Below are 23,776 nucleotides of genomic sequence, written 5' to 3'. Positions count from 1 at the left end.
TAATGAGATTAATTAATAATTTTACTGTAAAATAGTAATTTTGAAAAAGTTTTAAAATTACCATTTTGCCCCTGCACTAAATTTTCGCTTCACTACCTTGCCATGTCAGATTGCCACGTAAACAATCATTGACATTGTTTGATAATTTTTTCTTAGGTGCTAACGACGTTAGACCGCGGGCCTTTAAGTGCAAAAACAAAATCTTAGACCTCTTTTAATAAAACGCATAAACTACAGGGTACCTAAGTGTACTTTTTCTATTTTAGAATTAAAAATTTTGAGGATGGAGGTGTGGACCCCGATGAAACTCTAATTTTTTGATATTTAATTTGATTTATTTGATTTATTTAAAAAAATAATTAATATATAGGACAATAATATCTTGGATAAGAAGACATCAAGCAAGATTTTTGACACATAGATTATAAATCTAGTGAGTTCAATTTAACGATAATAGTAGAGTAAGGATTCCTGAATATTGATTACTTATTTATATAAAAATTATTTTATGTATCAGTGATTTTAATTTATATAGTTTTGACGATTACATACTACATACTTATTTATTAAGTATATATATGATTTTGTATGGAGTTATATATGACATATCACTGATCTTGACTTGGATGAATTTTGATAATCCTGTGCATCAAATTTTGTAAAAGAATAAAATTTTGAATTATAATATCTGACAAACTTATAATTGAGTTGTGTAATTGAATGTGGAGTTGTGGTGCTCTGGACTAGCCATTTTATTGTACCTATCCATGGACTTGATACATGACTGTAGTAGTTTAGGATTGAGCACTTGTAGTTCTCTGGACTAGCCATTTTATTTTATTGCTGCCTATCTATAGGCTTAAAATATAACTGTAGTAGTTTAGAGTTGAGCACCTATGGTCCCTTAGGCTAGCTACTTTTTTGATACCTCCCACTGGCTTAAAATGTAGCTGTGGTAGTCCATTAGACTAGCCACTTTGTTATCCTTTGTACGGATGGTTGTGGTAGTCTACAGAACTAGCCATTTTTATGGTCTTACCCATGGGTTTGAGACGTAGCTATAGAAGTCTAGAGCCGAGCACCTTAACATGATCGAATCCGATATATGCTGTTTTGAGATAATTGTGCAATGTGACTTATGCACAAAAAGATATGTGTTCGTTGTGCATGTTTTATGAATCATAGTATTTTTTAGCATGAATTTATATGAGTAACAATAATGATTAATTTTTTATCTACTATTATTATATTGGTGTTGGTGTATGAGAATTTTTACTGGACTGTAAAGCTCATCCCCCTACATTTTTTTTTGAGAAAGTCTTTGTGCACTATGTGCGATGCAATAAAATTGATATGGGATGTACCATCTAACCATATTAGAGCATGTAGCCACTGCTTTTTAATACATATTTAATAGCATATTTAATATTTACAGTTTCATTTTTTTGTTTGAAATTTTGAATGACGAAAATGCTCCTCCTTTTTTAAAAAGATTATGATATCCTGTGGTCAAATTATGACTTTTTATGCATAGGATGTTATAATTTTTCTTTCAGAAGTCATAAAGAGATAAGAACATTTTTGTCATTAAAAATTTATGAATTTTTTAAATGATAAAAATATCCCTCTCTTCTTTATGATATTCTGTGTGCAGGAAGTCATAATTTGACTGCATGATGTCATAATATAGCTATGACATGTCATAATTTTTTTAGAAAAATAGAGATATTTTTATCATTCAAAATTTTAAATACAAAAAGTGGACCTATAAGTATTAAATGTGAAATGAAAAGTAGTGACTACAGGGTCCAATCAGATGGAGCGGTGTATTTTTTCTACATCGGGTGCGGTATATAAAAAATTTCTCTTTTCTTTTCAGAGTTGCAGGATGCTCATGATTAGCTACCTGATCGGATTTGAGTTTGCGACTAAATGAATGAATAGATAAAGCATCATTGATACCTGATCGAATGATTGAAGGAATTGAATTTGTAATTATACAGGTTTTACCAATTATTATGAAATTAGATCATTCTTAATTATAGATATGGAATATTTGTTATAAATTGAGGTCAATAGTGTTCACGAGATCGAGTTTGTTATGAATCTTAAGGTCATGCATATTTTTTTAGACTTATCTTAGAGAGTGTGCAGCCATCATGTATCTGATTTGGGTGCTAAGTTTGGGGCATAACATCTGATTTCTTTGATTTTCCATAGGTGCTCTTCTTTTCCACATATCTTCGAACAAAGAGAAAGAAATGAAGAGGAAAAAAAGAAGTGAGAAGAAAAAAAAATGACAATCTATGTGTGAAAATATCTTGCCTCTCAATTTTCTACTTGTCCTTAGTTTTGCTTGATTTTTCCTTCATTTTCTTCCAATTTTTCATCTATCTTTTTCATCCTCAGAAGTTCTAATCGCATGGGAGGCTTGGAGTGGTCGAATTGGGAAGCTTTAGGGGAGTATTTTTCCCCAATTTTTCTCTACCCACTTTGGGTTTTTTTCTTAAAATCTATATCTGCTCTGGATTTTAATCGCGTTGAGTAAAACCCATCTCATTCGGGTTGGATTGGATTGGGTACCTAATGGATCGGACTAAATTATCACCCCAAAATTTTTGCTTTAGTTTAATATAATAATTATTCTTTTCTTTCAATCGTGAGAACTTATTAATTGGACTAGGCCCACAAGCTTAGCAGTGGACCCAGAGAAGAAGAGCATAGAAAAGAAGAGGAAAAAAAATTAGAGAAGGGAAGAGGAGGGGCTTGGGAGAAAGATTTTGTGGGGTGAGAGGCCTCTCCTCTCTATGCTAGGATTTTGCTCTAGGGTTGAAGAAGAAAGGGGGAGATCGAGCAAAATTTCAATCTTTCATATCAGAGAAGAATATTGGCATCGAAATCCGAGAGAAAAGATGGTTTATGAGGGCACGAGAGTGAAATCGCTTCAAGAATCCAGAAAAAAAGTTCTTTCAAACCGAGAGCCAAAGTCCTAAATATTGAGATAAGAATCTTTGAAGAGGCATAGAAACACTTGCTACTAGAACATAAGATTTTTGCTCAAAAAGATTTAGAGCGATACCCAGCCCTCCTGTCCAAATCGCCGCGAGACCTCAAGATCTAAGCAGCGAAACCTGGCAGACAAAATCCAATCTTTCAGCGAAGCATGAGGAATGAAATCTTCAATCAAGATCGAAAAGGAGAGATTGTGGAAGGGAAGAACTTAGAAAAGAAGAGGAGAATTGGAAAACTCTAAAAAAAGGAAGAGATTGGGAGAGAGATATGGTGGGGTGGGAGTCTTCTACTTGGTTTTGCCGTAAGGTAGAAAGAGAAAAAAAGAGAGAGGAAAATTTTTTTGTGCACTGCAGGCTGTGTAGAAAATTTGACATGGAGTATACTGCTTTATGTGATTAGTCCACATGGTCACTGCTTCCTAACATGTATTTATGCCTGTAGTTTTGCTTTTTCGTTTGAAAATTTTTAATGACGAAAATATCTTTGTTCTTTGGAAAAAATTGTAACATCTTATGTCCATATTATGACTTTCTGCATACAGGAAGTTATAATTTTAATGCAGGATGTCAAAATATGCCATAGAATATCATAATTTTTTTCAAAAAGCAAAGATATTTTCATCATTCAAACTTTTCAAATAAAAAAGTGAAATTGCAGACATTAAATACGTGTTAAAAAATAGTTGAATAAAAATACTCCTTCTATATTTGACATTCTGGTTCATTATGACATCCTGGATTATATTATGATATCTTGCATGCAGAAAATCTTAATTTGACGTAGGATATCATAATATGTCACAGGATGTCATAATTTTTGGATCGTATCATGACATTCTATTTATAAAAAATTATAATATATCATAAAATATTATAATTTTTTTAAAAAATAAAAATAATAAAATTTTAAATATTAAATATATGTTGAAAAATAATTGCTACGTGATCAACCGTGGACAAATAATTTCTGAACGGGGACATCGGAAAGGAGTCCGTTTTCCCTCCTCTTCTTTAAACGTGGATCTGGTCCACCGCTTAGCTGGTGGACACGGTCCAACTAATAATTTCTCTTCGTAACGGTTCGACCTTGCTCTCCCTTCATGCCTCCTCCAAAAGCAGAAAATCCCGCTTCCCTTGTTGAAGCTTTCACGCGCCCGTGGGCCGTGTCATCTTTCTCGGCCGGCAGCGATCACAGTCCCACCACCATCTCTCCTTTGTCCTCTCCCATCCCTCTTCCCGAATATGCTCGGAATCCATCTCCGGATATCCTCCGAATCTTGGCGTCGTCACGAGCCGATGCCTGGAGATAAAGCCGAGGAGGCGGCGGTGCAAACCCTAGGAGTCGGGAAGGGAATGATTTGGGAAATTCGATGCAATCTCGTTCTCGATCTCTGGAGATGGAGCAGCGCAAGACTTCCTCACTTCTGCCGTCCAACGTCGTGATCGTCGCCTACGACGCGACAAGGGAACATAACGAGTGCGAGCTCCAGCTCACCGTGAAGAACATCCGGATGAGGGGCGACATTCTCAATGGTGGCGACACCCTGCTCGTCCTCGGGGTCCTCCACACCGTCACCCACCCTAGTGAGAATCCCCCTCTCGTCTCCCGTTCATTCATTCGTCAGATTTCTCTTCTTAGTTCTGGATTTGAATCCTTTGACATGAAGAGTAGGATTTCTTTTCTTTCTTTTTTTTTTTTATTCCCCTCCTTTACGGCTTGACATTGAAGTGAAAAGCGGGGGAGGAAGATGATAGAAAGGATGCCTCTTACTTTTTGAGTTTCGTACTTATTTGTAATTCCGATAAATGTCACTGAAAAAATATCAAATATGCAAGTTAATGTTGCATCTTATTCTTTTAGTTTTTTGGATTCCATTGATCACCTGACAAAGATTCTTTGTTTGCTTGACTTAGTGGGATATCAAATAAAAGCATGCACCGATTCCTTTTCTGGGCCCAGTTCCCGTGCACTTGAAGAGGAGATCTCCAGGCAAGTTTATTTGTACGAAAGCATGCTTCTACAAAGTGCTGAGCAATGCAAAGCTGAAGGGGTAATTTGCTGCAAATGCTGCATGAGTTGATGTTTACTGTTGTTTATATTCTTATGCATTAACCCTTGTTCTTGCATGTTTTATAGGAGGCCATAATGCATTACTGAATGTTGCATGGCTAGCTGCAGTTGTTAAACCAAACTTGTAGTTAGATTTGGATTAAAAAAATCCATTGCCTACTCTCAAATGGCAAAAATTTTTTTAACTGATTTTTAATGCGAATAATGAAGTCTGACATCATCCAGATGCAGGTCGTATATGAACTATCAACATATCTCTTATTATTTATCCTTGTATATGTTAGTCTGTGTGGCAGGAATTCAGTGTGCTACTTACATGCATAATTATGAGTCCTATAACGTACTGAAATGTGGAAAAAGCATTGACACCTGTGTGCCATAGTGTTGTCATTTTTCTGATTGTATATTTCTCTGTGCCAGGTCAGCATGATTGTCAAAATTACTGCAGGAACGCCTACAAAAGTAGTTATTTTGCAAGAAGTAGTTTCTAGTAAAGCGACATGGGTTATATTTGATCGGTATGTTTGCCTCTGGTTATTTGTGTTATTTCATTTAAGTTCAGATTTTCCACATCTAGATGAGATAAGACATAACATGATTAGTGGCATCAAAATAAATTATTTAGTAGTGTTTCTTATATTGCATCCAGAATGACTCTTTTATTTGATCATTTCATATGACATGATTGACAATTAGTGCAACCTGTATTATATGCCTATCAAATTGTTGAAATGTATATCAAGTCTTTATATCATCTAAGCTTTCAGTTTTTACTTCAACTGAGGATAAAATAGATACGAAAGAAAGATCCTAGACATTTTTTTTTTGGTTTGGCCAGTGCCAAGGCTTGTTAATTTTCTCATTTCTCCTGGAGGTAGATCTGTAACAATGAAAATAGTAGATCTGGATATCTTTTGGTCGATGCTTGCAACAGACCTGGTTTCAATTCATTGGTACATTAAATCATGATTTTAGCAATCTGGTTGGTTTGGCTTGCTCTGGATGCTTATGCTTTTAAGGTTTTGTTATAACATTTTAACATTGTATATAATTTTTCTCATCAATTATAATTGCAACAACTGGGTTTATACATACGATTGCTTCCTGGTAAATTTGTGGTGCTGTGATGCTTTATGCATGTAAATAGGGAAAAATAGGTGAAAGAATAAGGGAATTTTTAGTGCATTGAGAGATATCTCTTTGAGGGTGTTACTTTATTCTATCAATATTGCCAATCGATGTCAACAGTGCTAGGGACTTATAATTCCAAACTATGCCTGCTGGTTTCAATGTGGAAATTTGGTTAGGCCCGTCTATTTTAAGTAGATCTTCATATGGTTCTGCCTTCCAGGTCAGCATGATGGTCACAATTACTGCTGGAAAGCCAAGCTAAATAGTTGTGTGCAAGATGTTGTTTTGTTTCCATGAAGCAACTTGGCTGTACTTGAATTCTGGGTAATATGATTGCTTCTTGATGCTTGCGTTGTTTTGCTCATGTTTGTAATGCCTAGGTGAGGAACTTAAAGATATAAGATGTATGAAATACTCTGTCTAACTATGCTTCTTTTGTACATCCAGATTGACTCTTGTGTTGAATTGCTAATGTTTTACTTGTTTTCTTTATTTGACAATGGTCAGCAATTTAGTCATTACACATCATATGTGCAGATTAAAGCAGTAAATGTTACAGAATTTTTTTAAGGGTGAAAATTGCCACTATTGACTTAGATTAGGCATTTGATGAAAAGGTCCAGATGGAAGAAATTACCTAATGGTTGTTACTGGACCTTAATTGTTGTCTCCATTTTTGTGAATAGATCCATGATGGATGGATTAAGCTTGTGATCATTTGTTAACTCATTGGGCAGGGCCCAGTCTCCAGTCATCTATAGATTAAATTTAGTATTATGCAATTTTAATTTGTTTTTTGGTTCCTTATGAAGGCTTATCCTACTAAATTATCTTGTATTGTCCTAATTTATCATTCATGTTACTGCCTCATCTCCTGTGACATAATTTGCACCATGGATCCATCTGTGAAGTGCTTACTGGTGAGGTTCAAGGGCTTGGTTAGGAAATTTAAAGTAGCTTGGAACTCACTGATTATGCTTAACAATTGCTTCATATTGCATCTTTAATGCTTTTATTGTAAATGATGCTTTATATAGAATAAGGGAGAAAAATATATAATATAGAAAGGGAACTCAGATAGTGCTTTGAGGTTTGTCGGTAATGGAGTTCAAGCTGACAAGGTTGCTGGTCCATGTCAGACAGGTTAGGGGCCTGAACAAGTTTTAAACTGCCTTCTGGTTCCATGATAAATCTTCAGTTTAATTGCTTGCATTGAGCAGGAATCAAACATTTCAAGCATCACTAGAGTGAAACGAAACCATTGTGTGCAAACAGTATTCAGAAATGTCAAGATGCAATAGCATTTGGTGTCCACAATCAGAGTTTGTTCTTTGTTTTGTTCTTATGCTTTGCCAATATAAAAGGAAAACAAATTGGTGTGCAGAAATATGACTGTGTGTTGCTTATAGATGTTGATATATCATTAGTAATAGCTTTCTGTGGAATGAAGTTTTCAAGTGAAATGGGTTATATTGCACAGAAACAAACCTACAGTTAGCATGATTGATCTACGTCAATACATAGTATTACTACTTCTAAAACTATTCAGATGAGTTCAGTGAGGAAAAAAAAAAACTATTCGGATGAGCATGAATCCTATTGTGCTGTTGATTTTAACACACGAAAGAGCTGCTAAAGTGACTTGACCTCAAATATTTCTTATTTTTAAATCCATTATCTCTTATGAAGATTGCTGAGCCTATAGTGTTATTTTGGAGTTCAATTTTCAATTAAATTGCTTGGAATAATGGATACTTGCTCTTAACAGGAACTTAAGAAAGGATCTGAAATTCTATGTGAAACATATTCCCTGCAAGGTTGCATTAATTCAGGATAGTTTATCTGTGGAAGTGATGAAGCCATTTTTCACAAATGCCTCAAATAAGGAAGTCTCGGAGCAGAAATCCTTCTACTCTGACTGCAGGACTGTTGGGTTCCAATTCAACATGCAGGAGACTGAACACAATGAGCAGTCTGTCATATCTTGCTCAAGTTATTATGCCTCTTCCAGTTCCCTAGATAACTCTGATATTTTCAAGCACAACATGCTCTCTGCATCCAGCTCCAAATCTTTGGATCTCAAAAATTTAGAATATGATGAGACTGAATCTTTATCTAAGCAAGCTGGTATGTGAGAGAGCTTCATCTTCTTGTGTACAAGATAAGTGTCCACTACGTATCGTGTTTGTATATGGCCTAGGTACAATATGCTTGATATGGTGTATTTAGTAATCTCATTGTATTTGGTTTGTACAATACTATAAGGCGCTACAAAGTTGTGTTATGTTTGTCACTTGGTAACAGGACATGGGGAATCCCCTTCAGAATCTCTCCAGAAACTTATATCTGCACCCACTTTCTAAGCTTTTCCTTGTTCAAAATATTTTTAACAGATTTGTTTTCATGCATCTGCACCCGAAACTGCTACTGCACCCGAACAACATCACCCACTTGAGTTAACCAAGGACTTTGGCCAAACAGTAAGTTAGTCAAAATATTTCTAACAAAAACCATTTCTTTGATTTTTCAAGAAAAACTTACGTTATTTTGTAGATATATACTGTATTAATCTCTGATTCTATTAATGCTAATGGGTCGCACTTAACTCTTTATTTTAGTAGATTGATAATCCAGCACTTACATATTCCTTGCTTCATCAATCGCCACCACTTTAGCTCATTCACAGTGCAAAATTATCAGGATATTCCCTTGTATGATTGTTTCTTTTTTGTACTTTTATAATTATCATAAAATGCTATTTGTTGCTGCAAGATTGATTATCTATATGTTGTTAAGGTTTTCTAACAAGTTCATAAAATAGCTATTTTTCTTTTTGCTTTTTCTTAAAGCTATCATTCTGTTTAAAAAATACTGTTGGCTTTGTTGTTGTCATCGTCATTGTTGTATGGTAAAGACAACACAACATGTATCTTTTCGGAACAAGAACTATTCAATCACATGAAAGACTAAAGTAACGAAGATTATTGTCCTGTCTGACCAAATATACGAGCTCTAATGGGCACTCCTTCAACCAAACTTTGGTACGTTTGTTATTCACAAAATTTTAAAGCCAGTCAGTGAATGGTTCCCTTCCTCGGAGACATCGAACACCTTCTTCACCATACCACTTTGGAGCCACTTCTTTGCAGTCTATCTCCTTCAAGCTGTTATTCTTCATCAGGTCCTTGTTTGGCATGGAGTTTGCAGAAATGGAATCATCTTCTGTTCATTACTTCATTGCTGCCAACTAGTCCTTCACTGTAAGAAACCCCTCCCTAACAGTTCTGAGGTCAGCTAATGGAGCAGATAATATTTTCTATATAAACTGCACAGGCAATAACGATATTTTCTCTATAGGCCTGTGCTGCCCATAACTGGGCATCCAGACTCAGTTCAGCTAAAGGGAGCCCATTTTATGTGTTTGGTTGGCCTGAAGTGGTGCTGTTAGGCAGAAATGGCCCAAGGTTGCTTGGGCCTAGGGGTTGCTGAAGCCACTTCGGTAAAGTGGGCTGCCATTCATCCCACTTACACCAAACTAAAATGGGCCCTATAATCTGGGTTTATATAACCTGCCCCAGCTCTAACATAAAACTTATGATTGTCTTGTCAATTTTTTATATCATGAAATCTTTCTCAGTGTTGTCATGTGACATGGATATGCATTATTTTGCTTATGGGATTGGGGATGCTATCATGTCCATGCAGTACTTGGGTATTTTGTAATCATGAATAATCTTGCATACTTGAGTTTTTTCGCTGGTATCTGTTCATTTTTATCAGATACCTTATAATATTGAAAGGATGCCTGGCAAGGAACTAACAGCTTGACAAAGGTTTGTTGATGATAAAAATGTTAGTATAATAATGAAACTGTCTTTATATGACTCTTAAAAATATTTGAAATACTCAACAGTTCCACTATTCACTGTTCAGAAAATATAGTAAGATTATGCTCAACAAACTCTACATCATTATATGCAAGGTTCATGGTACTGGTGCATGCCACTCCCTACCAAATATGCTTGTACCATATTGGTACTGAACAGATACTTGGTAAAGGGGCATACCAAGTGTTGGTATGCTGAACCATCCCTTGTACTGGGAGTACCAACACTCTACCAACATCATGCCAGTAGGAGATTCAGTACCGAGATTGCAAACTCTGGTTATATATGTTCTATTTCTTGCGGTTATCTCTATATCAATTTATAATGTGATGGTAGTTCTTGTCTGCAGCCAGTTAGTTGCTGGTCACATGCTTTCTTCTAATGTTGTTCTTCGTATTTAAATGATTCTTATATCTTGCAGGGAAGCTTTCCAAAGGAGATCACAGAAATCCTTCTGTTCCTCGTGCACTGCAAGGCCAACATAATACTCTTTTCCAGTATGATTCCTCAGAAAAGCCAATTCTTTGTGCTGTTTGTGGGCTACGATCAATACTTTATGTCAAGGAGTCTATGAGATTTCAATTTTCAGAGATTCAAGTTGCAACATCTGATTTTTCAAAAGAAAATTTGTTGGGAGAAGGTGGATTTGGTCGTGTATATAAAGGCCAACTTAAAGATGGGCAGATCATTGCAGCCAAAATTCGGAAGCAAGCAAGTACACAAGGATATTCTGAATTCTTTTCTGAAGTACATATTCTCAGCTTTGCACGACATAGAAATATCGTGATGCTGTTGGGTTACTGTTGCAAGGAGAACCATAACATATTGGTCTATGAGTATATCTGCAACAAATCTCTAGAGTGGCATTTGTTCAGTAAGTGACTGCTGGAGTCAAAATGACCTAGACTTACATATCACATTGTAATAAATATGTAATATTATTATCTTTTGACAGCAATAGCAATTTCACCTGCAAGATTTTTCTTTCTTTATTTATTTATTTTGCTTGAGATTCTTGCTATTTCTGTTGATAAATAGGTCAGTCAGCCCACCTACTGGAGTGGCATAAAAGACATGCTATGGCTATTGGAATAGCAAAAGGTTTGCGTTTTCTACATGAGGAGTGCCGTGGAGGTCCGATAATTCATCGAGATTTGCGGCCAAGCAATATACTACTTACTCATGATTTTGTTCCCATGGTAAATTTGTGTTAACTTTTCTACCTTCCATATTTGTTTCTGTTGACTATGAAATTGGTATGTCAGAGGCGCATGTCAGTTTGCTGAAACATTAACTTATTTTGCATATAGAAAATTTGAAGTAATTTTTAGTATTGTTGTGTCGTGAAAACTTCACCACTGGAGATGTCATTCAGGCCCCAAAACCAATGCTAGTTTAAGGTGATCTGGGTCATTTTAACACTGATTTGTGTTTTAAACCAAGGAATCTTAGCTGTAGGAACAGAGTCTTCCAACATACCTTCTTTAGACTTCATGTGCACAAGTGTGGAGTTCTGAAGTGATTTCAACCTTTGAACTTGTGAAATATTTTCTGTTCTCTTCACCCACTTGCATGTTCACATTTCATATCCACATCTATACATGTTTTATGAAACCTAGCTCGGAGTACACAAAAAAGTGAAGGCATCTTTTTGTGGTCAAATGGTTTTATTTCTGACCTTTAGATGAAGTTGGAGGCAGTCAAGATTAAATTCTTGGAAGCTAATTTTAGTACAATTGGGAAGTTTGATAATAAAATAAAGAAAAAAAAATATACAAGAGTAACTTTGTGATGTCTCAGTTGTTATCATATGATGTTTAAGCTTGATTTTCCTGTTGACCAGTTTTTGATCAAAATTTTAAAATGGGCTTTTCATTTTGGGAATTTCTGGTTTTTGTCGCATTTATGGAAGCTCCCATCTTCTCTTGTATTTCAAGTTTGGAGGCCTGGTTTGCTGAAACCTTATTCATTTTTGGAAGCTGTGGATCACCTACATCATGCACGTTATATGAAATTTCTGTATAACTCTTACCATCATGCTACCCAATTTACATCTCTTCCTTATGTCTTTGCTTAATTTGGAATTAAGATTCAAGTCACATGCAGATATACATGTTATGCAGTGGAAGAACCCTATATATTGATGAAGTCTGGTTTTCCACAGCTTGGGGATTTTGGCCTTGCTAGATGGAAGTCCAACAATGATTCTTTCCACACAACAGTTCTTGGTTCATCAGGGTGGGAACCTCATGCCTATTTATCATGTCATACCCCTAGTTTCACACTCAGCTTTTCCCATTTTATATAATACTGACAATATTTTAAGTCTATGTAGGTATATTGCTCCTGAGTATGCTGAACATGGGATTGTATCTGTGAGGACTGATGTTTATGCATTTGGGGTAGTTCTTTTTCAACTGATATCAGGACGCAGGGTAGTGGATGAACAAAATGGGAAGCGTCAACCTTTACTGGAATGGGTTTGGCAAAATTTTCTTGTTTGCTAGAAAAATATTCAACCTAAAGCATGCATATGTCAGATGACATCATGATAAAGCTTCTTCTGTTTTGCTAATTTTAGGCGGAACCACTAGTTGAAAGGCTTGCACTGCATGAACTTATTGATCCACGTATTGGAGAATCCTATGATACTTATGCATTGTATTATCTGGCTAGAGCAGCATTCCTCTGTGTTCGGAGAAATCCTGAGATCCGTCCATCCATGGGAGAGGTTTGTATTAGGTTTTGTGCTTGAGTTCTTTTCTACCTCTGCAGACATTAAATTTATGTTGCTTAGTTTACGAAAGATTTGTTGATGGTTTGGAAAGGACTGGTGTTTTTATAACTATCAATCCGTCGTTACCATTATTGTAAATTTTTTGATTGGGGAAAGTAATCTGCTTTAGGCACTGGGCTAATGGAAACTGCAAAGTGCAGAGACAACAATTTTCGCAACAAATTCTAGTTGTAGATGCTAACTATTCTAATAACTGTGGTTGATACTGTAATCATGCTTGAGTCTCCACTATGGTGGCATAATGCTTTTGGTGCTTTGGAAGGATATAAGCCATAATTATGGTGATGAAGGTCTGCCTCCTGGATCAACTGCCACTTTACATTTAGTCTTCCAGGCCCTTGGTTTTGATGGCCATTTTATGTTTAATTCCTGGCCTGTGAGTTCATGCGTTCAGAAAACTGTTATTAACAATGTACAGGAATAGGCATATACAAACAGGCCTAACTGCGTGCAAGGGAGTGAAGGGACTAAACTTGAAATGCTATCTGCATAAAAACCATGACATGGTAGTCAAGCAGAGGGACCAAGTGCCAAGTTTCCCTTTTTAGGACATCATTCCTAGTGAAATATTCTTCTTCTGCAGCCTTCTTATTTGGCACCATAGAGACTCTCTTGATTTTTTTCACAATACATGCTCTTGTATGACCAACTTAGGTATCAGGTGATCCAGTCTAAACAATATTTCCAAATAATAGATCTTATCTCATGATGATGCTGCATTTTAGCAGATCTCTACACAGGCAAGAAATCTGATATGCTATCACTAAGATGTCTAAGATTGTCCTTAATGGGACCCCCTCATTTTCCGGTGCCTCTTCCTCATGAACTCATGAATTGTTGAAAACATCAAACCCCACTTTGTTCTTACTATTGCAAAAAATAAACCTTACTTTCTCAATGTTAGTAGTACCCAGTGAGTGTAGTTTCATATTTAAATCCACCTTGAAAGCACAAGCTCACTCGCTGCCTTTTATCCTTGATCTTTGGACAAAAACTGGCATATGATTAGGATTACCAAGGTTTTTCTCCAACTTCATCTTTTCATAAGATGTTGACCTTTGAATTCTTGCTATAATGTTCTTCTGTTCAACCTTATTCATATCTGATCACTTCTTGTTTGAAAACCTGCTTAGTTCTCTGTAACACATAATTAAACAATAATGTCATAAGTTTTTTCACTTAATCATCTTCAAATGCTATAATTCAAAGCTTATGCTTCCTATAATCCAATATTCTTACCTTTACCACCTACATCAAATGCCGTTGCACATCCTCTTATGACAGGCAGCACTAATCTCATGATTTGCCAGCTGTATTATCACTGGTTATAATGCACGTTCAAATGAACGCACATAGCTATTATTAAAGATCTTGGATATGAGAGATCTTAAAAAGATTTTAAAATGAAGCAGGTGCTAATATGCTTTTCTCATTAAATTGTTTAAGGTTTGTTTGTTATATTATATTTTTAGTATATAAGCTTAAGTTTTATTATAACCATAACCATCTAGACTTTTTCGAACTATTTGGGATGATCTTTATGAATCGTCATATGCCAAGTTTTGCTATAACTAACAAATCACTATGAGTTTGGATTTTGGATTTTGGAGAACATGAGACTCTTGTTATGCATAGATTCATGGGAATCCTAACTTCATATTTGGATGACTCCTTCTCAAAGCCAAGCAATGTTATGATCCTTATTTATATAAGTTTGACATCATTTAAATGTCTAAGGAAGAAATCTAATTAGGGTTGTCACGAGAGTTGAGAAGTTGGAAAATATAGCCACTTTTATTTAGTTTTAGGATTTTTAAAATTCCTTCCGTTCTTTATAATCATTCTTTTGGTATCTTAAGTTGTTGGTTGTCTATGGGTTTTTCTCATTCTCTAAAGTGACAACCAACATCTATATTTTAGTTCAACTAGTTTTTCAGACCCTTTAAAAAATTGTCCATTTTATGAACTTGACTTCAAACCAATGTCCAATACTCCATGTCTTCTTATATTAACTAAAAAGACAAACGAGCTGATGTCTTATATCTAAAGATAGTGCTATAAATTATATATTTTAGATTTTATGGAGCTTATAGTCAGTGAAAAAGAGTGTGTATGGCAATTTATCTCTTGAGAAGAATATGGGTAGGGCCCATTGAAATCTATTGGGATCTTAAATTGTGGAGACAAGGACTTAGACCCCGGTCATTAATACCCAAACTGCAGTGATTTTACCAACTAAACCAATTGACATGCTATAAAATATAAAATTGTGACTATGATGATGATGACTTTTATCTGAATAGCTTATATTTGTGCAAAATATAGATGTGAAAAGGATGGTTATGTACACTTGCTTTTTTCAAAGCATTCTCCATATCTAAAGTCAATGTGGATGAACAACCTTTTTCATTCACTTTTTGAACTGAAGTTGCTCTTCCTTTCTTTGGTTGTCTATGCCTCTGTTGGTGTTTATTTACTCTCTTATAAACTTTTCCTAACAGTGCATGAAAGAAGGTCAGAAATTTATCCGATTGTCATAGACTAGTCTCCATTTAGGTAAAAGGGTTTTTCATTATAAAGAAACAGTTGTATAAAGGCTTGGACATGTATGCTGATTTTTAGGTTTTTGATATATGACTCTTTCATTTGTTTCTCATCTTAATGGATCTTTTTTTGGTATGTTGGGGCTCAGATCTAATTTGATTTTGGAGGGTTTTAATCATTACATGATGCAGCAACTGAAGTTATAAGAGCCATACCAAAAGAACTTCTGGGGCCTTTGTCGAGCCAACCAATAAAATAGAAAAGAGGAGAGAGGAAAATGCGAATAGAGGCACATCCCTTTTTAGCATCCATGTGCCTTTTCCACCCATCTTTTCTTCCCTTTGATAATGCTAAGGAGGTTGGTTATAATTGGTGTATTATTGGACTAATAGAAATACTTCCATTTGGATATTGGTGGACTTGGCTAGAATTTGGAGGGTTTTAATTATTATAGGATGTAGCAACTTAAGCTATAAGGGCCATATTAATAGTAACTTTTGGGGCCTTTGTTGAGCTAATTGATAAAAAAGAAAGGAGGAGAGGAAAATGCAGAATGGAGACACATCCCTTTTTAGCATCCATGTGTCTTTTCCACCCATCTTCTCTTTCCCTTGGATAATCTTAAGGAGATTGGTTATGGTAGGTGTATTTTTGGACTAATAGAAAGACTTCCTTGGATATAGATAGACTTGGCAATGATCGACCAAATATGGGGTGAATCCAAGTGCCTCCCCCCAACCATAGGATGGGCATGGATCTTGAAGAAAACAATGTCCCACTAAGCCTCTCATCTGCCTTAATATACTATAGTAAGAAGCAAAAAAGTAGTTTAATCAAGAGGTGTGTGTCTCTCCCTCTGCACTCCACCCGACCCCCCCTCCCCCCCCTCTCCCTCCATTCTTTGCTCACTCTCCCCTTCCCCTATCACGTTTGTTACTCCTTACGCTCTACCGTTCTCTTCATCTCTCCTCAGAGATCTATGCCTCTCTCTCTCCTCCTCTCTCCTTTCATTATTTTTTTTGCTCCATTCCTCTCTCTCCCACCCCCATCTCTCTTCCATTTGTTCTCTCTTCTCTACTCTAATCAATAGTCGAGCCCCTCTCCTTCTCCATGCTAACTCCTCCCACTCTATCCCTCTTTACCCTATCTTTCTTCTTCTTCTTCTTCTCTCTCTTGCTCTCTCGTCTCACATATCCCTTCTTCCCCTGCTCTACCTCAATCTATCCTCTTTCCTCCCATTCTCTGCTTCGCCTCCCTCTCTTCTTCTCATCTCCTTCCGAACCCTCTCTCTCTCTCTCTCTCATATGCACCCCTCCACTCTCTCCCATCCTCTTGTCCAATCCACCTTGTAATTTCTGGTTGGAATCACGAAATGATAGAAAGCACCGGTAAACAATGCCATAAAAATTAGGTAAAGGGAGTAACTAACAAATTTTTTTTTGGGGAATGGTAAATGACTTCTGTTTGGCAAATCATTTCTGTTACTTGGAGCTACTTTAGTCTGTATTGTGGAAGACAGGCTACTTGATTGATGGTTGTAAAAGACTCAATTACCATTGATAGTTTATGTCCTTCCATAATACTGTACGGTAATCAATAGATAATGAGAAAACAAGAAACTTGATATTGATGATATGATAAATTGTATATATAAGGTTCTTTGCTTGAATGACAAAGATGAATGGGATTCCACATAACCATGTGATCATCATTTAATCTTATGCAAAAGAAAACCCAATAAAGAACAAGTACATTTCCACTGCTTCTAGCTAGATCAGCCATTTGGCCTATGACTAAAATTTATTTTCTTGTGGCCATAATTCTGCAGCTTTAGTGCTTCATACTCTAGACTTGGTATTTATCATTTCAAGGTTACCATTTACCCTAGCCTGGTAGGTCTTTACTGCTGCGAGCTAAGTATCTACTTTGATCTTCAAAGCAAGAAATCAGACATGGGTTCTTGTTTTTTTGGCTTATCCCATAAATTTCAAGTTTTACTAGCTCTTTATTGGTGTTTATTCATCAATACTAATTGCTTATTCCTTGCTAAGTTTCTCCTTATCTTTCTTCATTGCTATTTATTCTGAACAGCCCTGACCTGATTATCATAGTATGAGACTTTTATTGCTTATTTTTGTAGCTCTAGTTCATACTGTTCTAGACTTAGTATTTATCATTTCAAGGTTATTGTTTATCCTGGCCGTGTAGGTGTTTACCGTCGCATGCCAAGTGTTTATTCAAATCCGTAAAAAGAAAGAGATGAAACCTTACTTTGCTGCTTATCTTGTAGACTACAAGTCTTTACTAGCTCTATGTTAGTGTTTATTTTTTAATTCTAACTATTTGTTCCTTGCTAAGTTTCTCCTTATCCTTCGTTGCTATTTACTTCAAAGCAGTTCGGACCTGAGCATCATATTACTAGACTTTTGCTGCTTATTTCTGCAGCTTTAGTGCTTTACTATTTTAGATTTGGTGTTTATCATTTCAAAGTTATTGGTTATCCTGGTTGTATAGGTCTTTATCGCTGCATGCTGAGTATTTATTAATTCTACAAAGTAGGAAATCAGAGATGAGATCTTGCTTTTTTTTGCTCATCCTGTGGACAGCAAGTCTTTATTAGATCTATGGTAGTGTTTATTTCTCAACACCAATTGTTTATTCCTTGCTAAGTTTCAAAGAAGCAGCTAGTGAAAGGGAGCACAATCTAACGTCATAGTGGATTTGGATCTCGGAAAACCCATCAAAACCACTGACCTTCTTGACATTGTTGTTAGACACAACTGAGGTGACATGAGAGAAGGGCGTAGGCTTATGCTTCTTGCCTTCTTGAAGAATTTTCTTCTGCTAGCTTAGGGCTTCCTTCAGATCTTGGATTTAAGGTTAGAAGAAATCAACTGCAAGAGAAAGAAGAAGAGGTTTTGGAGAGACTATTAGGAGAAGAAAAGAAAGTAAGGGACAAGGAAAATAGCAATATTAGGGGCAAATGATAGCACACAAGGAAAAAATAAATCAAACATTTTGAGCTGTCCCATTTTCTTCAAAAATTATTCTTTTTATAAGAAGATAATAATTAAAAAAAATAGGAAAGGAGTTTACCTTTGAATCATGGTTCTTTTTATTCAAAATTTTTAAAAATTTTCAAAATTTCTTGCCATCATTTTTATTGGTAGACCTACCTTTCTCGCTGATGAGGACTCAAAGATCTTAGTTAGGAAAAGTGGGAGGAGGGATGGAGTAGGGAATGAGAGGAAAGAGAGATGAGAGCAGAGAAGAGGTGGAGTAGAAATAGGGGATAGGAGAATAGAGCAAAGGAGAGAGAGAGAGAGAGAGCACCATCGGCCAGATTGTAGGTAGAGTAGAGAATTGAAGGAGGGAGGAATGTAGCTTTAAGGAGAGATGGAGAGAATGGTAGAGAGAAGACAATAGTAGAAGAGAGGCAAAATGGGGGGAGAGAGAGCGAGCATAGAAGGGAGGGGGAGAGGCATGCCTTTTAAGGTGACTATTTTCTTTTTATTCTCGCTGTAGTGAAACGGTGAATGAGGTAAATGAGATGGTATTTGCTTTGAGATCCATGCCTATCAAATGGTTAGGGAGGTGACCAGATACAATCCCATATCCAATTGAGCGTAGCTAAGTCTACCCCCTTTTCTCTCTATATATAGGGGCAGACTTGAGTAAGGTCGATCGGATTTGGACTCAGATTCTGTCAGATCAAAACTAGACAATAGAGATCCTACATTAATGATCCAAATCATTGGATGTGATCTACTATCTCAAAATTGCTTGCACACCAAAGATTATATGGTTTGAAGACCCCTAGTCTATGCATCAAGAGATCAAAAAATACATTTGATTCAATTTTATTTAGATGGTCCAATCTTTGACTACTTGATGCATAGGCTATGGATCTCCAAATTATATTATTTTTTGTATACAAGCAGTTTTGAGATAGTAGATTACATCCAAGGGCTTGGATCATTAATGTAGGACCTTTATTATAGAGTTTTAATCTGATTGGATCGGAGTCCAAATCTAGTCGAATTGATTCTAGCCTGACTCTCTCTCTCTCTCTCTATATATATATATATATATATATATATATATATATATATATTTGCAAGCATAGAAGGGAGGGGGAGAGGCATGCCTTCTAAGGTGACTATTTTCTTTTTATTCTCGCTGTAGTGAAATGGTGAATGAGGTTAAATGAGATGGTATTTGCTTTGAGATCTATGCCTATCAAATGGATAGGGAGGCGGCTAGATACAATACCATATCCGCTTGAGCGTAGCTAAGTCTACCCCTCTCTCTCTCTCTTTATATATATATATGCATGCATGCATGTATGTATCTGTGTGTGCACGCGTGCTATGAAGATATAAGGGAATTAATATTCTCTTCTCCTCTTTGAGCCTATGGTGCTGATTGTTTACTCTCCTTCCCAGGTATCTATTCCTTTCTCTGACACCCACTCTAATTTTCTTTCCACCTTCATATTACTTATTCTGCTTGCGATGTTTCAAAGCAACAAATTTCAAATTTCTCCATATCTGAGATTGTTTCTGCATATAGCAAATTATTTTGATTGTTTTGATGTTAATGGGCTGACATCCATTGGTATCAAATCCCTTGCTTCTGAAGTGCAAGACCATGTATGCTAATTGGGAAGAGAAGCTTCAATCGTATGAAGAATGCCTTGAACTAATTGACCATGCAATCCACAATCTATATTGTACTATTGGTGATAAGAAACAACAACCGAAGACCAAATACATAGCAGTTCAATGAAGTCATGGACTTCTTTATCTAGAAAAAGGTGAATCATTCTAACTTGGATGTTCATCAAACTAAAAGTTTACAACCCACTGAAACCTTTAAGTTTAACAATCAGCCATTCTTGGCACTCATCTGATTCTTGAAACTCAGGACATTAATGTGCTTATTTGCAAACCAAAAATCGGTTATATGCTGATTTTGACAATCCAAGGGGACAACCCATCATTTTCAAGGCCAATGCAAAGGTCATGTGCATGTCAAACACCTGGGACGGTGAACTGCTGAATTTGATTGTTGAGTTCAGAGCTGCAATGTTTTCCCAAGAAGAGGCAGCAAGGTAGTTCTTCAAACGCTGTCAATGTCCTTTGAAATATGGAGCCCGAATGAGGCATGAGACTAGAAGCAGTGGACTTCCTAGGTTGTAAACTTCCTGGTTGGCTGGCCAGCTGTTTTCACTTCTGGTTTCAGCTAAGCAAGGGCAGGTATAGTTTGTTGAGACCCTGTTCAAGGTTGGTACACATATTTAGCAGAATCGATGCAAGAGTCCAACTGAAGCTTGAGAGAAATTAGTTTGCTTCTTAGGCGGAGATGAAAGAAAGCCTTAGGAGCTGATTCCTACTTGTCTATAATTATCAGGTGTATGCCCACCTCTAATAGGATGCAACAGAAAAAGAAATCACTGTCTCATTGATGGCCTATTTCAAGAGATTTTATGATTTAGCCATGAGGTTCAATATCACCAAGGTAGAAAACAATGTTGTAGTTTGTTGTTCATTAAGTCCAAGTCTAGATATTCAGGATAAGTTGGTGGGACATGAGGTATGGTGGCAAAAATTTATCAAGTTGCAATATAGATTGAGGAGAAATATCTCACATGCACCTTTCTTTGTAGTTCATTGAGAAATTTTTCTCATTCATTGTTAGGTATTAGTCAGTCCTCGAGAGAGAAAATAATTTGGCCTTTTCCATCTTGGCTGATATATATCAATAGATCCAGAAATATCAGCTTATATGATATCAATATATTGGTCAATATTTTCCAATCAGATTATTTACTTTCTTAGAATGATATTATTAATAAATCTCAAAATTAGTGTCTTAAAATAATTGCTACTTTTAGTTGAGGTTTTGATATCTGTCTTAAAATATTAGCCAACGTCTTGGAAAAATCTCGGATCTTTTTAAATCTCCCATATTTCATCCCAGATGATATAAGCCAAGATCTTGGTTCATCGTGGTCTTGGTCACGCACCATGATGATGGATATCTTGATTCTTAAAAACCTTGTTCCTTTCTCATCCTAGAAGGGGATAATAAAAGAAATATCTAACCACTCATGAAGCACAGCGTGCCCATAACCTTTTAAAAATATTGGATATATATTACTTATCATGCTTTACAAGGAAGCATACACCACGTCCCCACCTCTACATATCATAAAGACCCATCTTGTGCATGGTAAAGCTGATGCCACTAAAATCACTTTGAAGAGAAATGCTCTTTAACCTCTCCTATTTTGTAGTAACAATTCTCTAATAAGTCAAGGTAACAGTTAGAAAAGTTCACAGAGGAAGCGGGCAAAAAGGAAAAGGCCACTCTTACAAAGAAAGATGTCAAAAAGCTAACTTTACAGCAGCAAGTCATAATCTTTAGGGGTGTAATCTTTTGTTTGACTTTCTAGTTCATTTTTATTTATTTATATAGTCATTTGGGCAATATGTTTTAGCTGCAATGGTCATCACTATATGCAATAATTTCTTACTGAGAACCAAAATTCAGCATATGTTTAGTGGAGTGTGTCTTGACATGTATGAAATGCAGAAGGGGGTGAATCATTTAAAATCTTGTGTGCGTTGTTTGATTTACTTTTCTTTCTTTCATTAAGACATATAAATAAATAATATATGTGAACATATATTTGGGATTTGGGGGCTTCTGATCAAAATCGGGCACAGTTAAGACAAGTGAGGTTTGGGTTGAATCCCTGGTGGATATAAATGCAAGTCACATATGTAGGATATGAAAATGTTTATGATTTCTTATGAGTTGCATAAATCCAACTGCAAGTAGGACATTATAAAGTTTGTCAGATCAAGATTGAATTTAGAGGCAGATGCAGGCTCAGATTTGTTTTATTGTCTTTAAATAAATTAATAGGATAAGTATAATCCTGGCTTCTGAACAAGGTTTAATATGATTTTTGGTTTATAATATTAGGAGTTTTGTTCTGCAGTTTCCAGTTGTACTCATATTCCTGATTGGCATTTTCTGCTAGTCCAAAAGAGTGATGCTTATTTGTTATGGTTGTATGTCATATTTATTGTGTTTTGTCATGATCACACGGCAGCATGGTAATGGCTGTCGGTCTTTTGATTTACTAAGGGTTTTTTTCTTTTTTTGATTGGATGGGAGAATAATGCACCCTATGTACTCTTAGAAGCCTATAATCACAAAAAAGCCGGACAAAAGCAAATGCTACTAGGCTTGTTGGTTCTAGTTTGCTTATACAGCACTAGCATAAATAATTACATTTGAATAGGTAAAATCATGAAACTGTCAATTTCTAATTCTCACATGTCAGCTCCAAGGATCAAGCCTTTTTTCTAACATATTAGATGTATGGATGATTTTCCTGCAATTTTAGGAAGAACTTTTACTTCAAATTTCTTGATGTGTTCATATCAGATATGCGTCAGATACTTCCTAGATGCACTTGTGATGGTTCCCTGATACCTCTAGATATAAGGGAGAGGGGTCTATTTTATTTTATTATTTGACAAATGTTGACATTTTACTGACTAATGTCTAATTTCGGATTTTTGTGATGTTAATATTATTGTATGGAGTATAACTATGCTCTATTGATTTGAATGATGACCAAATTATGGAGTTTGTGGATGTTAATACTATTATATAAAGCATGAATTTTGATAAGCACTTTATAGATGCTTCTTTGCATATATGTAAAAAATTATTTTCTTATGGTTGTTTTCTATATTGCATCCTATTTTTTCGAGATATGCCACATTACCATTTCAGTATCATGTACTATTGGTGTCCATGCTTCATAGCTAGAAATCATCCTAATCATCCCTTGAGCTGCTATGAATTTGTTCATATGCTAATAACATTGTGAAAACAGGTGGTACGCCTTCTTGAAGCAGAGAATGACCATGCTCGAGACTTGGCCCAGCAATTCGTTCCCCACTATACAAAGTGATGTATGCAGTTTAAGCCATCTTTCTCTTTCCTTCTACTATTCATCTCATTTGTTTTGCTTGCAGGGTAGATGTAGCTTCTCTGTTTCCTCCAAACACTACCGTAGACCTGTGAGATTAGTAAAGAACTAATCTTGTACTTGTTGATGGTCTTCTTTTTTTCTGATACCTAAATAAGCGGTTTTTGGATTGTATCCTTTAAACTGGGAATTTATGTTTTTTGCTGATACTGATTGTGGGATGTGTAATTTTCCGGTAATGCTGTCTGCCTTTTGCAGATAAATTTAAAATAATCTTTTAAAAGTAAGATTACTAGTGATAACAGGTATAAAGCTTTCTAT

At 35.9% G+C, this 23,776-nt stretch overlaps 1 protein-coding gene across 2 annotated transcripts; it reads left to right on the top strand.

Moving 5' to 3' along the window:
- The first annotated feature begins 4,099 nt into the window (after nt 1-4,099).
- LOC105037558 (probable serine/threonine-protein kinase PBL2) lies at nt 4,100-23,694 on the top strand. 2 transcript variants are annotated; one of them, XM_073244485.1, is made up of 10 exons: nt 4,101-4,595; nt 4,926-5,062; nt 5,503-5,600; nt 7,982-8,340; nt 10,522-10,974; nt 11,139-11,299; nt 12,265-12,338; nt 12,436-12,580; nt 12,682-12,831; nt 23,360-23,694. In XM_073244485.1, the coding sequence occupies exons 1-10, from the start codon at nt 4,382-4,384 to the stop codon at nt 23,435-23,437; spliced, it is 1,869 nt and encodes a 622-aa protein (XP_073100586.1). In that variant the 5' UTR covers nt 4,101-4,381; the 3' UTR covers nt 23,438-23,694. The 2 variants fall into 2 exon arrangements, 1 of the variants encoding a protein (XP_073100586.1); XR_012134844.1 differs by lacking the exons at nt 12,682-12,831; nt 23,360-23,694 and having other exon boundaries at nt 4,100-4,595; nt 12,207-12,338.
- The last annotated feature ends 82 nt before the right edge of the window (nt 23,695-23,776 follow it).

Source organism: Elaeis guineensis, chromosome 1 (assembly GCF_000442705.2).
Source record: "Elaeis guineensis isolate ETL-2024a chromosome 1, EG11, whole genome shotgun sequence".
Lineage (NCBI taxonomy): Eukaryota > Viridiplantae > Streptophyta > Magnoliopsida > Arecales > Arecaceae > Elaeis > Elaeis guineensis.
This window is presented reverse-complemented; position numbering and strand designations above follow the sequence as displayed.